The sequence below is a fragment of the Bos taurus genome, chromosome 29 (assembly GCF_002263795.3).
Source record: "Bos taurus isolate L1 Dominette 01449 registration number 42190680 breed Hereford chromosome 29, ARS-UCD2.0, whole genome shotgun sequence".
NCBI lineage: Eukaryota > Metazoa > Chordata > Mammalia > Artiodactyla > Bovidae > Bos > Bos taurus.
Genome location: NC_037356.1, coordinates 17,289,707 through 17,305,238, shown reverse-complemented (window position 1 = coordinate 17,305,238; position 15,532 = coordinate 17,289,707). Strand labels below are relative to the sequence as shown.

Below are 15,532 nucleotides of genomic sequence, written 5' to 3'. Positions count from 1 at the left end.
GCTGGTTCCTCAGTCTAGAATGCATTTCAAAATTCTGTTCAACAGAAACCCATAGTAAGCAATATAGCTTATTCAAGAGTACGCACATGCACACGTGCACGCGTGCACACACACACACACACACACACACGCACAAAGTGTCACGAAATACATATCCTTTCAGAGTGCTCCACTGATACTTTCTACACCATTGTACCCCTTTCTATTTAAATTTACTTCTTTATTCTTTAAAAAATAGTTTTGACCGACTACATTGATTCTATGATGTGCTAATGGGCTGTTGTGACCTGAAGTGGGATAAATACCGTTTCAATGGTCAACCCTCCTCACTGAAATCTTTGTCTCAGGCCACAGACCATGTCCTGCCAGAAGTCTTCACTCGTTAGTTCATTTGTTTGTTTGCTCATTCACTTGCAAAACCAGTCACTGCTGCCTGCTCTGAGCCAGGCCCTCTGCTGGTGCTAGAGACACAGAGGTGGGCCAGATGCAGACCCTGTGCTGTGGAGCTCAGGGACCTGGATTTGCACTGGGAGGGATGCCCCTGCCTTTGAACTCTGAAAACACTTTCTGCTCTGTTCAGGCATTCAGCAGTAGCTGGTTGGCTGACTCCCTGACTCATCTACCATTCAACGTGGTTTAGTCTATACCAACCCCTGCAGAAGCGCAAATACTCTGGCTACCTGATACGAAGAGCCAACTCATTAGAAAAGACCTGATGCTGGGGAAGACTGAAGGCAGGAGGAGAAGGGGATGACAGAGGATGAGATGGTTGGATGGTATCACTGACTCAATGGACATGATTTGAGCAAACTCCAGGAGTCAGTGAAGGACAGGGAAGCCTGGCATGCTGCAGTCCACGGGGTCGCAGAGTTGGACACGACTGAGCAACTGAACAACAACAACCCCTCTGCTAGGCACTAGAGGTCCAGTGACCAACGAGGCATGGGACACACTGGAAGCCCCAGTGTGATGGGGTCAGAGGCATATCTTCTCACAGGCCTAGTGCAGAACAGGTGTTGCTTAACAGTCAGCAAACAGAGCTTGGCAGTTCTGCCCCTCTCCATGCCTGCCCATTCTCTCCTCTCCATGGGATCTGACCCTCTCTATACAATATGATCCTCTGTCTCCTTTGGGATGAATGCTCTCATCCATCCCTACTTTCCTAAAGCTGCCCTGACTCCTGAAGTCTTCTCTCTTTGGGTTCAGTGTGTTCCGTCAGCTGACTTTCATAGAACCTGTCTTCGCCCAACTGCTTGCCTGAGTGAGTTGATAACCTATCAGGTTTTGAGGAGCCCAAGAAGGCAATGGCAACCCTCTCCAGTACTCTTGCCTGGAAAATCCCATAGACGGGGGAGCCTGGTGGGCTGCAGTCCATGGGGTCGCTGAGAGTCAGACACGACTGAGCGACTTCACTTTCACTTTTCACTTTCATGCACTGGAGAAGGAAATGGCAACCCACTCCAGGGTTCTTGTCTGGAGAATCCCAGGGACGGGGGAGCCTGGTGGGCTGCCATCTATGGGGTTGCACACAGTTGGACACGAGTGAAGTGACTTAGCCGTAGCAGCAAGAAGACTTAATGGCATCACATTCTTCCTCTCACCAATCCAGCGTTCTTGAACATATTCTAAACAGCTAGTCAAGTAACTTGGCGGTGGTTCTTCCTCTTCCCATAATCTGCTAACCTGTCCAGCAGCAGCAATCCACAAGTATTTGCAGAATTGCACTGTCTGCCCTGTGTCCAGTCCTTTTGACCCAGTCAGTCTTTCACAAGCTAAGGGATACAATCAAAGTTGTGTCGCAGGGAAATAGCTGCCTCAAGTGCTCTTAGAGGAGGAATTATCTCATGCTGTCCTCCCCTTCCCAGCTGTCTGATCCCCAGGTACTGTTATCCGCCCTCCTTGTATTGACGATCCAGCTAGGGATCCTTCTGCCTGCAGACCTGAGTGGCTCCTTCCTTCCCACAAAAGTCTCTATACAGGGCACCCTGCACTTTATTCTCCCCATGAGTCCAGGGGAGGGACAGGTGATCCACTAGGCTGAAGGGCCCCAGGCATCCAGGCCCAGATGGAAAGATGGTATTCAAGCCACCTAATCTGCTGAAGGGGGTTCCCCAGCCTGATCTGGGCCCTCCTACTATAGACCTACTTGAGGTCAGCTGAAGTCATTGATACCTCTCTCACTTAATATGGAGCTGAACACAGTGGAGGCAGAGTGTCAGTCTGAGCTACTGTACTCATAAAACCTGTAAGAAACACCTGCTCTGGGCCCGGCGTTGTGCTGGGCTCTGGGGATACAGATGAGCGAGACAGGGGCAATAGGCCTTCCTCACTCCCAGTCCATCTGGCAGCACTTCCACTTCAGTTCTGAGTCGGGCTCTGCGCTTCCCTCCAAGGAGACCAGCCCGGTCCAGCTCAGCATCTAGTCTGTTTGGCCGGGCCCCTCCTGTCAGTCCCCACGGGCCGCCCCTGTTCCTATGGACCAGCTGGGGCACTGTTCAGAGGCATGAGGAAGCGCCCGGGAACTCCTGGTGTCATCTCTGCACTGCAGCCCCTGTGGTTCCTCATCCCTGCTGTGGGCAGGCCTTGAGGAAAGGCGTTCAGGGGACAGCCCCGTGTACTGACGACTGGCTGGCTGGCTTCTCCCACAGGACGGTGTTCCTGTCAGTTCCGACCTGGCCTTGAATCCCTCTCCATCCCATAGTCCCAGCAGGCCTCATACTTGGATCTCCCAGAGTCAGTCACACAGCAGTGAATCTGCAGAGTGAAGCTCCTGTACCTCACAGGAAACAGCTGAGGCTCCTTGCCAGGCTCAGAAATGCCATTAGGTCACTGGGTGACAGCCTGTTTCTTGGAACCTCTTAGACGGGCTCCCGTTCAGACTGTACAAAGTGCAGTGTAGCATACGGCTTCCCTGGTAGCTCAGCTGGTAAAGAATCTGCAATGCAGGAGACCTGGGTTTGATCCCTGGGTTGGGAAGATCCCCTGGAGGAGGGCATGGTGGCCCACTCCAGTATTCTTGCCTGGAGAATCCCATGGACAGAGGAGCCTGGTGGGCTACAGTCCAGGGGGTCGCAAAGAGTTGGACACGACTGAAGTGACTTAGCACACATGTGTGCTTTGTGTTTGTAGGTTTCCAGTCACTTAGATTTGTTTTACATAAGAATCTGGGGATACTTAGTGAAAGTAGTGAAACATAGGAGCTGTTTCCCGCAAATCTAGATGAGTGAGGAGCTGGGCATGATGATTTAGGCAAACGTTAGGTAAAAGGAATGTTTGCAGTAACATTTGGAAGCTTCCATGATCCATTCATTTTAGAGCAAATACTCTATTCCAGGACCTGCCCTAAGTCATACAGGTTTGGAGAGATGAATGGTCTCTGCTTTCAAAGCCTCTGCTATTTAACTGAAGGTGACAGATACATAAACAATGACCTGGGAGCTGACTTCTACTCCTGCTTCTGCTACTAACTGGTAATGTGATTTCAGCAGATAATTGAACCTCTCTGGACTCTTGAATCCTCAGTAGAAAATTAAATAAAACAGACAATATATCCATTTATTCTCCGTCCCACTATCCCTCCCCACTCCTCCTTTTCTCCTTGTTTCCTTCCATCTTTTTCTTGTTCAAGGTAATATATATGCATATTTATCTTGAGCAGTTACCAAATGTGAAAGTGAGTAAGATGTGGTCCTGTCGTGGCAGACTCAGTGTAGAGGGTTGGCAGACATTTACATATTCACTATATTAAGCCCTTGCCCAAAGCCACGTGCATTCAGCAGTGGCAGAGCCCGGATCTGAGATACAAGCTGGCCTTGCTCCAAAGCCCATGCTCTCTTCTTTCTGCTGAGCAGCCCATCTCTTCCAGTATAGGTTTCTCAAGTTCCCCACTGGACAGGCTCCTTAAGGGCATGTCAGACTGTTAGAAATGATACCCAAATTCCTGGGTAGGTGCCACGTGATCTGTGACAATGTAAGCATCAGGCTTGGTGAAGCATCAGAGCACGTGGTCCCCACTGGCACTGATCAGGATGGCATGGTGAGGATACCCCTTAATCAGAAGAGCCATCAGCAGCCAACCAGTCAGAGCCCTAATCAGATCCCATGACAGTCCAGTAAAGAAGGGCTGAGCAAGTATTAAATAATATCCCCCTTGGTAGGAGTAATATTCCTACCTCCAGTTGATTAAAAGAACTCATGCCACGGGAAGGCCCACAAGCTTACATACAAAATCACACAATTGAATAAAAAGAGCAGAAAGCTTTGTACCTGGAGACAAAAGCAGAATTCCTGGCCAAGATAAATGAATAGCTTTCTCCTCACTCTGCTTCTGCTCCTGGCTCTGCCACTTCACTGGCCTATGCATTGGGGAAGATCACTTAACCTCTGAGGCTCTCAGTATTCTCAGGGTGAGCTGAAGGGGACTCTCACATACTTTCACCTCTAAGAAAGTTAAAGTTCAAATGCTCTGACACACTTGTATGATGCCGCGATTATTGGGCTCAGGGCACTCCCCTGACTTCTCTCTTCCCATCTTGTCGTTGCTCCCTGTGTGGAAGGGCTGGGGCAGTCTAGGCTTTGGAGTCCCAGGTCCATCACATCCCAGGAGAGGGCCTCCTCCATGGATTCCCAGCTCCTCTCTAAGGATGGTTAATACCACTTCCCAAGGTGACTCCCCAGGAGTCCATCTTAGGTCCCTGCTCCTCCCTCCTGCGACACTTTCCTGGATCACACACCTGTGTGTTCATGGTTTCATCTACCACTTGCTTGCTGACGGCACCTGAATCAAGATCCTCAGCCCTAACTTCTGTGTGAGTTTCAGGTTTGCTTCTGAACTACAAACAGACATTCTGGGTGATCTATTGAGGTGAGACTCCTCTTTGCCCTTGCCAGCCATCTCAGTAAGACAGTCCTCTCTCCAGCATTCCTCAGACCCCGCTGACGATGAAGCTGATGACCGGCTGTGTTGACTTCCCTCTTTAAATAGAACTGGGGGAATGTCATTCATTCTTCCTGTCTCTCCTCCCTACCCTTACCCTGTTCCCTTAGGGCAGGAACTCTCTGGCACAGAAGGCATGAACACAGAAGGCACAATCTGTGACTGCTGAGCTGAACTGGGCTGACGTTTTGAGAAAGCTCTGTGTGTATCTGGCATCACTACCTTGGAAGACATTCAAAAGAAATGATCACAATTCCCTCCTGCTTAGATATCTTTCCCGAGGTCAGAGACCCTGATCTGGGGAGCAGAGCACAGAGCGCTGCCTTTTGCTGGCTCCTGTATCCTTTCCTTGGAGAAGGAAATGGCAACCCACTCCAGTGTTCTTCCCTGGAGAATCCCAGGGATGGGGGAGCCTGGTGGGCTGCCGTCTGTGGGGTCGCAGAGAGTTGGACACGACTGAAGTGACTTAGCAGTATCCTTTCCTGGGCTTCCCTGGTGGGTCAGCAGTAAAGAATCTGCCTGCTAATGCAGGAGACCCAGGTTTGATTCCTGGGCTGGGAAGATCCCCTGGAGGAGGGCATGGCAACCCACTCCAGTATTCTTGCCTGGAGAATCCCATGGACAGAGGAGCCTGGCAGGCTATAGTCCATAGGGTCACAAAGAGCTGGACACAACTGAGCATGCGTGCATGTACTCTTTCCTGCCCCTGGGTCTTTGCAGAAGCTGTTCTCTCTCCCTGAAAAACTCTCCCTGGCTGAGCTATTTGTCATCTTTAAGACTCAGTTCTTAAATCTCAGGCTTCCCCCGCCCAGAAGCACCTTCTCTGTGCTTCCAGAGTATCCTGTGGGCACATATCTGGCCTATCACGCTGGAACAACTTTTTGTCTCCCTAGCGGACTGTGAGTGACCAGTGGGCAGGGACTGTGCTCCACTCAAGTCTGCAGTTCCGGCACAGTGCAGACCTCGGTACCAAACTGTCCAGTAGACGAGACACCACTGAACACTGGTGGAAGAATGCCTGGGCGTGTGCCTGGGTGCCAGCAGGTGCAGCCCCACCCCCGAGCCTACTAAAGTCTCCCAGCATCAGCTCTGAGGGAGAAGACTGTCAGAGCCTTCAGCTCATCTGGAGACAGTGGCATCAGTAAGAGCGGACTGCAAAGTGGGTATTGATCCAAGATTCCCCTTGGACCTTTGATTTCTTACTCTCTCCATCCATCACCCAGCGAGGACAACACAACTCTGCTCATAAAATTCCAGATGCCTTGGAGAGCAGTTTTCTAAACGTAGGTACCTGAGACTGCTTCCCTGCCTCCCCTGATGGTCCACCCAGAGCCTTCAGTGCTGTGTCCCCCTCCCAGCCTCCTCCCACTCCCAGCCACACAGATGGAGCCCTGGAAGTGGCTCATTCCCCTTTCTGAGAGCCACGGCCAGAGCTGGACTCACCCTCCATCAAAGGGGTTCTCCCCGGGGATGATGTGCGTGCTGTCCCTGCCCACGAGGAACTTGATTCGGTCGTAGAAGGAATGCAAGTTCTGCTGGGACACGGGGGCCTGTGTCTCCTGGATGATGTCCAGAGGGTCGGGGGAGCCCAGGCACAGCGGGTTGACGTGACAGAGGGGCTGGAGGCAGCAGTCGGGGTCCATGCAGTCCACCAAGGCGTCTGCAGGGGTGACAGAGCAGGGTGTTTGTAATGTTGTGTGCAATCCGCATCGTTTGTTCACACTGCCTTCATTCACTTCTCTACTTTCCACTCACTGAATGACGGTATAAAAGTGCCTGATACAAGCTGAGGCCGCTGCTGGGTGCCAAGGAGATTCAGGGGCTCCAGGTCCCACCCCCCTAGTCTAGTAGGAGAGATGGACAAGCAGTGTGCAGTGTGACGTGTGACGTGTGTTATTTCTTTTCTTTTCAGAGAGACAGAAGGAATGCTGTGCGTGGGGGCCCTGAGGTGACAGTTTGGATCACTAATTTCAGATGCTGGGCTCAGAAAGGGAGAAGAGCACAAGATCAGGCTGCGAGTTTTGCAGGAGCCGACAGCTGGGCCTCCCGGGCCAGGTTGGGGAGTCTGTATTTCACCCTCTGGACAACAGGAGTTACTGAAAGGTGCTAAGCAGGGGATGACTTCACTTGAAAGTCACTGTATTGCTGAAAGCACATCTCCTGCATCAAGGACAAAGGAGCTGTGGGAGCCGGGGGCTCCATGCAGCAGGAGAGACAACGGCCCCTGAGACTAGAGGAGGAACAGTGGGCATGAGGGAAGACGGTGGTGTGGAGAGACAACGGAGAGGTAAAAACGGGAAGATCTGGTGACTGATGGGATTTGGGGGTGAGGAAGGGGCGGCCGAGTTCCAGCCTCTCCCCCAGCTGCAAGGCAAGTGTGTGGGGAGCCACCTCTGCCTTCTGTGAGAGGGGCTTTGTGAGTTTGCTGGATGGTTTCAGGTCACTGACCAAGTTGTCATTAGTAGAGAATTCTCTTTACCACATGGGTGGATTTCTTTAGGAGTGAAAATTATATTGCAGCTTCCAGCTTCTCGAAGTGCAAAGAAAGAAATTCCACCAGACCACAGATTTTTGGTCTCGTTATCCCAAAGTGCTTTTACGTACACCCAATAGAATGGCTTAAAATAGACAAGAAGCCAATTGTAGGCAGCCTGTGCGCTCTGTAGGCAGAGAACAGCCTGAGCACATGTGTTCTTCTGTAGGCTGGAATTCTGCGTCTCCTGCTTTCAGCGATTCTGGGCAAACTTCCCCACCACCTTGAGGGCGTGGGTCCTGCTCTGGTTGTCTCTGATGTAGCCCCAGCCCTTAGCACAGGTGTTTAAGACCTGACTGTTAAATAAATGAGTGACGATGGAATGAGTTAAATGACATTTGAATCAAGTCCATAAAAGGCAGAAAAGCATTATCTTCACTCAATTCGCTTAAATAGTGTGGTATGGTGGGAGGATCCTGAGGCTCAGAGACTGAAGTGCAAGCCCCAGAACTGCCTGGAAGAATGGCTTTGAATGAGCTCCCATACTTAACCTCTCTGAGCTTCCGTCTCCTTAACACTGATATACTCCCTCACTTGTCTCTGTGGGTCTACAGTATAGAGGCTGGCCATAGGGTTATTGCACATACAATATGCACCCTTAAGCCTCTTTACTAGTTAGTCTCGGGGTGTTGTGGCCTCAGGCAAGCTCCATGACCTCCCTGAAACCCAGTTTTTTCCTTAATAAGTTGGGACAAAAAAATCCCTTGTCCTTCTCTCCCAACTTCGGCATGGTGTCTAAGGTCCATCTGCTCTGCCCTCCTTGAGGGCAGCACAGTGGTGCAGAGAATGGGCTCCAGAGGTCAAATCCTGGCTCTGAGACTTACTACTGTGTGGCCTTGGTCAGGTTCTTAAACTCTCTGGCCTCAGTTTCTCACATCTCTTACTGTGATTTATAAGAGTGTTACTAATGTAATTTTTATTTATGTGAAAAACACAGTATATGTCCTCAAATCTGGCAGAGTACCTGATACATCATAAGTGCTTAATAAGAGGTGGGCTTTCCTGTTAGCTCAGATGGTAAAGAATCCGCCTGCCATGTGGGAGACCTGGGTTCAATCCCTGGGTTGGGAAGATCCCTTGGAGGAGGGAACAGCCCACTCCAGTATTCTTGCCTGGAGAGTCCCATGGACAGAGGAGCCTTGTGAACTACAGTCCACGGGATGGCAAAGAGTTGGACTCGACTGAGCAGCTAAGCACAGCACAAGAGGTAGTTCCTCTTCCTGACCCTGGAACATGGCTCCCCAAACAGGGGAGCCAACTGTCCTGTGTGTGCCCACCAGCCAGATCCACCCAGAGATGCAGCGGAAAGGCCTCCCCTCACTTGGGCCGGGTCCTGGGTCCAGCTCCCAGGTCCACCAGCTAACTGCCGAGCCAAGCACCTGTCTTCTCCTGCAGTCGGCTGGCCCCATCACACATTCTCAGGCTGCCCCTGTCAGACATTGCTTAAACACATAATTACAGCCCGAGCTGAGGGTTATTTGCATTCTGCTATTGATGTTCGCATGACAGATTCAGCTGCCGCATCCATAACTCTGCAGAAATGCTCCATTATTCAATCCCAGTGAGCAGGGACGCTGACCATTAAATCAGCCAGCACAATTGAAGGGCCGTGAAAAGTCATGGCTAATTTGAAATTTTATTAGCTCTGCCTGCTCTTGTTTACCACCGAAGCAGTCCCTGGAAACCAGTCTTTCACCTCTTTATAAACACCCTGCTTCGTGGCACCTTGGAAGAACGGTTTCCTGTCCTCTGGTCCTGGCTGGAAGGTTAGACAGGAATGACTATTATTAATTTTTGTATTAAATGACGATGATGATAATCACAGCTGTGCCCTACTGAGGGCCAGGCACGGTGCTAAATCCTTTACAAGGAATGTTTTCAAGAAAAATGTCAGTGAATCTTCCCAGTTTTGTGAAGTAGCCACTGTCACCACCATCACCCTCATTTTCGACGAGAAGGAACCAGAGGTTCCAAGAAGTAAGGTAACTTGGTCAAGATCACACAGTTGGTCAGTAAAGAAGCTGAACTCAGTTCTTTGTGAAATAGAAAAAGGTTCTCTGTCCCTGAAGGGATGTAGGAACTATTTAAGTGGAAAACCCGACTTTATGAGTCTTGCTGGGCTCTTCCAGCGCCCTGGTGACCTCCACCACTGCACTCATCTCTCTGTATTGTAATTCTCATGTTCTCTGTCTCCTTCCCCACACAGCGAGCTCGTAGAGGCCAGGGCTGACTCATTTCAGGGTCCCCCCCCTGCCCCGGCTGCCTTAGCTTCCAGCTTCATCCATGCCTCTGGAATCTGGGCTTTTCCATACCCCTTACTTCTTTCCTTTAAAAAAACAAATTCAGCAATGAATCTTAAACAAAATTGCTGCTTCTTGTGGTGAGAGGGCCCTGGTGATGATCTAGTTGACTATTCAGGTAGAAATTTTAAAGTCTCCGTGAGGGCTCTGAGCTTTAGTTTACCTGTCTGTAACATGAACCTAGCTCAGAGGGACGCTGGGAGGATTAGGTGAGATCATGGACATAGCACACTTAGCGTGAAGGCCAGCACCTGAGTAAGGGTTTGACAGACATGAGCTACTACTCGCCCCTGGCTGTGTGCTTCCCTTGAACAGGGATCCCAGTAACAGAGCTGCCCTCCCTATACCCGCGTTTCAGGGCAGCTCTTTCTGCAGATAGTCTGGCCTTGGAGAACTGAAGCAGAGAAACACAGCCACAGCAACACACCTACGAGTTAGGGAAGCAGAGACCCCAGGGGACTTGAAGATTGGGGTTCTCCGAAATGGGGACATATCACACACTGTGCTCTTATGAGAGACTCTGGGACTGTGGAGTTGCTTATTGTAGGCTTCACAGCACACAGTGATTAATGTCTGGCCAAGAATGCTGCCTGCCTACACCTCCCTATGTGGAAGCTCCCTCATCATTCAATCGGCAAATATTTGCTGAGTTGTAAATGTGGGCTAAACCCCGTTAATAGAGACCATCACAGTTAAAGGAGATACATAACAATAGTTTTAAAATGAGCAGGGCCCACGAGATTCTCATCAGAGCCACAGTTTATGAGATCGGCTTCCAAGCAAACCCTTCTCTGTATTTTCAAATGCAGCGTACGGCAGCCTGCAGCAGGGTGTATAGCTGCTCACAGTAACCGAGACTCTTGCATGGTTTCAGCTTCTTCGGCATGGATGACAAATTTTAGAAGTCATAGTAAGAGGAAAAAGTATATTGTGGGGACAGAAAAGTGAATTTGGGGGTAGGTTAGAAACACAGCAATATATGGTTTTCAAGGTTCTCTGGTTTTGGCTAAAGACATTTAGATTTTCCACGCATTTCTTATCTCACTTAATTGTATGTTACACACATTGGTTGACTTATGTCCATGCTTCCTGCATTGCCTGTTCTCCTGGAGAGACCCTTGTGATCATAGCAGCAAAAGCAAAACTCCCAAACCCATCGGGAAAATAGGGAAGATTTTCCTCTACTTCTTTCAAATTCTTCCATAAAGCCCTCCTAAATCCTAAAACTCCAACTTGGGGGAAATTACACGTTTCCTCCAGAAATTCCCTTTACCCATATAGTCCTAAGGCCTCCTCTCTCTCCTTATATGGTGGAAGTTAAGAAGGGCAGATGAAGGGTCAGAGGCCGTTCAGGCTCTGGTCATTCAGCAATGCTGCTCCCAGCTGTGGCCTCTGGTGGGAGAGAGGGGTGCAGGGAAGGGAGAAGGAAACAGCTAGAAAAAAGGCAGAATAGAGATTAAAAAGACAGGCAAGAAAAAAAGGGAAGGAAGGGTAGGTTGGGAAAAAAAGAAAAAGGCGGCCACGTCTCCGGGGCACTAAATGAACATTCCAGAGTAGTTCTTGTTCTCCTGACCCTCGAACATGAAGTGCCATGGTGATGAGACGCCACGTGGGGACGAGACGCCACGTGGTGTGTGCAGCGAGGCTCTGCTAACACTTCCATGTATGTCCTGCGCTATCCCCTGGAGGATGGGGGCCGTGCTATCTCCTCTTGCATTCCTCCTCAGTGCCCAGCCTGCCATGGGTGTCCCTGACCTTGGAGAGGGGCAAGTGGAGAGAAAGAATCCAGGCTAAGAAGCCTGAAGACAGGGCTCCTTCCCTGTCACTTCCCATGTCCTTCCCATGTCACTCTCCAGCCATGAGAACGTCAATGAAAAAAGCCTTGGTGTCCATCACCCTCTGCAGAGAGGGGTGCTGCCCACAGGAATGGGTGAAGAGTTGTGCCATCAGTCGGAGTCCTGACCAGCAACGGCTCCCCGTTTGTGTTGTGATCTTCACAGCTGCCAGGGCGCGCTGTGACCTCAGGCGACCACGTCCCTCTCCGCTGTCAGTGTCCCCATCAGCTGCGGGGGCAGGGAGCGGAGGGCAGCCCCTGGGGTTAACCTGCCTAACAGTCACTTCATGGCCTTTCTATGCCACAGGCCCATCTCCCCTGGTGGCCGCCTGCTGGAACATTCACAGAAAGCGACAGGCGCTGAGGGTTCTGTAGAAGGTGGTGACGGAGCTGGCCTTCTCATCTTTACAAAGAGGATGCTGGGGTCAGGTTAGCTGATTTACCCAAAAATCATACCGCTAGTGCAGTGGCAGCTGGGGCCCTGGTCTCTTCTCTGTCTCCCAGTTCAGGCCCTACTCCACAGTCTGCATCTCTTTCTCCATCGTTTCTTGGACATCCTGGCTCCCCCGGCTCTGTTCCCCTTGTCCACAGAGGGCAGACGTGACTTGTTTCTTATCCCAAATGCATATAGCACAGTGCCCTGTGCACCGTCAGAATGTTTGTTGAATGAATGAAAAAATGAATAATGAATGCGTGAGGATCCCAAGTCAAACAGCTCCATCAGTTCGACTGGGCCCCCTGAGGGCTACGGGGTGTGATGGAAGTCACCCCTCCTCCCCCTCACCACCCACCCCAGGAAGAGCTTGTTCCTCTCCTTAGAAAGCAGGCACACAGGACAGGTCTGCTCTGACCCTTCAGCGTCTGTCCCATGGCTGGCAGGCCCTGCGCCAGGCACTGGACAGACAGGAAGAAAACCGTCACGCCTCCAAAGGACTCCCAAGTGTTGCGAGTCAGAGCGAGATAACCATGTGCAGGGGAAGAAGGAAGCGGGGGTGGGGGCGCTGTGGAAGCCCAAAGCGGGGACCCTAACATGGGGCTGAGGGCTGGAATATTTCCTGGAAGATGGAATGCTTAACTGAGAATAGAAGGATGGGCAAGAAGAAGCCGAAAGGAGAGCAGAGCTAGGGGCGGGTGTGGGCAATGCATGGCCTAGCAAACTCTTTTCATCAGAGTTGGCTGCATGGTCCCTTAGCCCGATGGGCCTGTGGACAGGGTCTAACCAGTCCAGCCAGCTCTCTCTGCAGGCTTAACTCCTCCCACCCGCCGACCTCATCTCGCGGCTGCCTGCAGTCTGGCCCGAGACGTGTTTTATAGCAGGCTGTAAGCAGCATCTGGGGAGGCCCCAGGGGGTGGAGGGTGGAATGTGCCTCCCTGTCTGTACACATCTGGGAGAAGTTTTTGTCATCTGCTGTAATAAATTCTGTGCCTTTGGTGAAAAGGCTTGCAAAATCTTTATCTGCTCCTCAGAACGCAGGATTTTTAAAGGTCAATTTCTCTCTTGTCTCTTATCACAAGAAACATGGTTTAGAGATAGTCTGAAGTGTGGCCAAACTCTATGGCTTTATGTGCCAATGGTGGGAGATGAGAAGGAGAAGGGAGGACAGAGAGCTTTGTTCTCAGTTTTCCTGAAATGTCTCCTTCCAGGTTGCATCTATCAATGCTCTGAATTGCAATCCATGATTGTTTTACAGGGCCAACAGAGTCTAAAGAGATGAACACACTTTGAAGCTGCTTAAAGATCCTTTATCACAAGGGGTATGGGTGCTTAAATTCCCGTGAATGTTTCCTTTCTTTGGCTTCTTTTTAAGCACGGCTTCCATTCGGATCCTAGCTTTCCCATTGATTCACGGTGTGACTTTGGGAAAGCCTCATCAGCTCAGTGAGCCTCAGCTTCCCAGCCTGTAAGCGTCTGCCTTTCAAGTGTATTGCAAGGGGCTGGAGTTTATGGACACAGAGTGTCCAGCCCAGCCCCTGGCCCTTAGAGATGCTCTCTAAATGATGGCTACTGTTTTCCTTTATGTATATTTGATTTTTCTTTTTTCCTTCTAGCAGTAAGCATGTAACAGTTTGGAATACAAATTTTAACTAAAAAGTGAAAAAGGTCTAGATACATTATGATATGGAAAAATACAATCTAATCATAATCCAAACAGAAGACTGTAAAATTTTATAGAGAATATAATTCTAATTTTTAAAAGTGATTTATATATGAATATATATTTATTTTATAATAAACATCACACTTCTGTGATTACAGGTGGAAAGGAGCAAGACAAAGAGAGATGACATTTTCAGGTGACGATCTGAGGCTCAGAGAAGTTGAATAACTCACTCAAGGTCATACAGCCAGCAGACTGGGGAGACAGGATTTGAATCCAGACAGTCTGGGTACAGATCCTGCTTCTAATCACTGTGGTATGTTGCTTCTCAGGCACTTTAAATACACCCTCTGTAATCCTCACAGTAACCCTGCAAGGTAGGCCTTATTATTCTTATTTTATAGTCACTTAGCATCTTTGGTAAACTCCAGAAGGTAGCAGAGGACAGAGGAGCCTGGCCTGCTTCAGTCCATGGAGTCAAAGAGTCGGACACAACTTAGTGACCGAGCAACAACAGCAAGCGTCTTTGGGCCACAGTTTTTCCATCTCTGAAATGGGCACAAATGCCCCCTCGAATGGTCAGTGAGAACATGTGAGAAGGTGCATGGGACACACGTCACAGGGGGCTTTCTGAAGGGCACAGAAGCATAGGGCACATCTTCTTTGTCAAACGTACCACAAGGAGGGACTGCCTTTCATGGTGAGTCAGGGTCTCTGCTTGCCAGCCTGCCCTGCTGTTGCCCTTCACCAACCAGGGCTTGGAGTGAAATCTGGAGGCAAGTTAGACTGACTGGGCAGCCCTGACAGCGGATTAAGAGACTTGGAGTCACTAACTCACATTCAGGATCTGTTCTCCGCTTTAAAATCTAGACAACAACCATAAGTGAAAACAGAAACAAACCAATAAAGCTAAACCCGACTCAGCCGTACAGTGAAACACGTTTTTTGGGGTCTCAGTTAAAAAACACTGCAACAGCTTTCTTAATGAAGCCTGAAGTTCAAATTTCATTTGTAAAGAATTGCGTTAAGCCTAGCAAATTGGGAAAGAAGAGAAGCCAGGAGTTTTCAGATGACTTGCAGGGCCATGGTTAGGTTTATGATGGAATCGTGAGTCTGAGGTCCAGGCATGCTGAAAAGCTCTTGTGTGGCCAGACCCCAGGGACTATACAGTTTCTGCCACCTGCCAGCTATGTGACCTGAGCCAAACGCTTCCCTTTGCTAAGCCCTAGCTTCCTCATCATAAGGACATAGTGAGGGTATCGGAATACCAGACGCCTCCCAGAGTTGTTGGGTGGGTGCACGATTGCTTATATGAGCTATCGCTGTCATCCTCTGGTCTTCTCTACGGCACTACTGTAGCCTCCTTAGATTGGACTAAGTACTCACACTACATGCCTGGGAGGAAGATGAAATACCAGGGGGCGGTGGTCCACGAGACCACACAGAAAGGCTCAAGGGTCTCGGGTCCGAGTCCAGCCGTGTTAATGACTTTCTGTGCGAATCTGATGTGTATGACATCACATCCCCGCTCCAGGCCCCAGCTTCCCTGTCTGTAATGGGCAGGGCAGTAGGAGGGAGCTCAAGTCTATGTTCTCTGTCTCCTCCAGTCCTGTTACTCACATTAACCACTGCGAACTCCTTCTCCAAGCCGCTGAGTCACATCAGCCAAAAGCACTCACTAAGCGATACTCTAACATTTTTTTCCCTCCACCATGGCTTATTGAGGGATTCCTGATGGCTCAGATGGTAAAGAGTCTGCCCGCTATGTGGGAGACACGAGTTCGATCCCTGGTTTGGGAAGATCCCCTGGAGAAAGAAATGGCAGCCCAC

The 15,532-nt window shown here is 50.1% G+C and overlaps 1 protein-coding gene across 8 annotated transcripts in view; it reads right to left on the bottom strand.

Moving 5' to 3' along the window:
• TENM4 (teneurin transmembrane protein 4) overlaps nucleotides 1-15,532 on the bottom strand; it is an 851,321-nt gene that overhangs the window by 98,790 nt on the left and 736,999 nt on the right. For all 8 annotated transcript variants that reach the window (XM_015461146.3, XM_024987529.2, XM_015461143.3 and 5 more), the window contains one exon: nucleotides 6,380-6,596. In XM_015461146.3, the coding sequence (XP_015316632.2) occupies nucleotides 6,380-6,596 (217 nt within the window). The remainder of the gene's footprint in view (nucleotides 1-6,379; nucleotides 6,597-15,532) is intronic.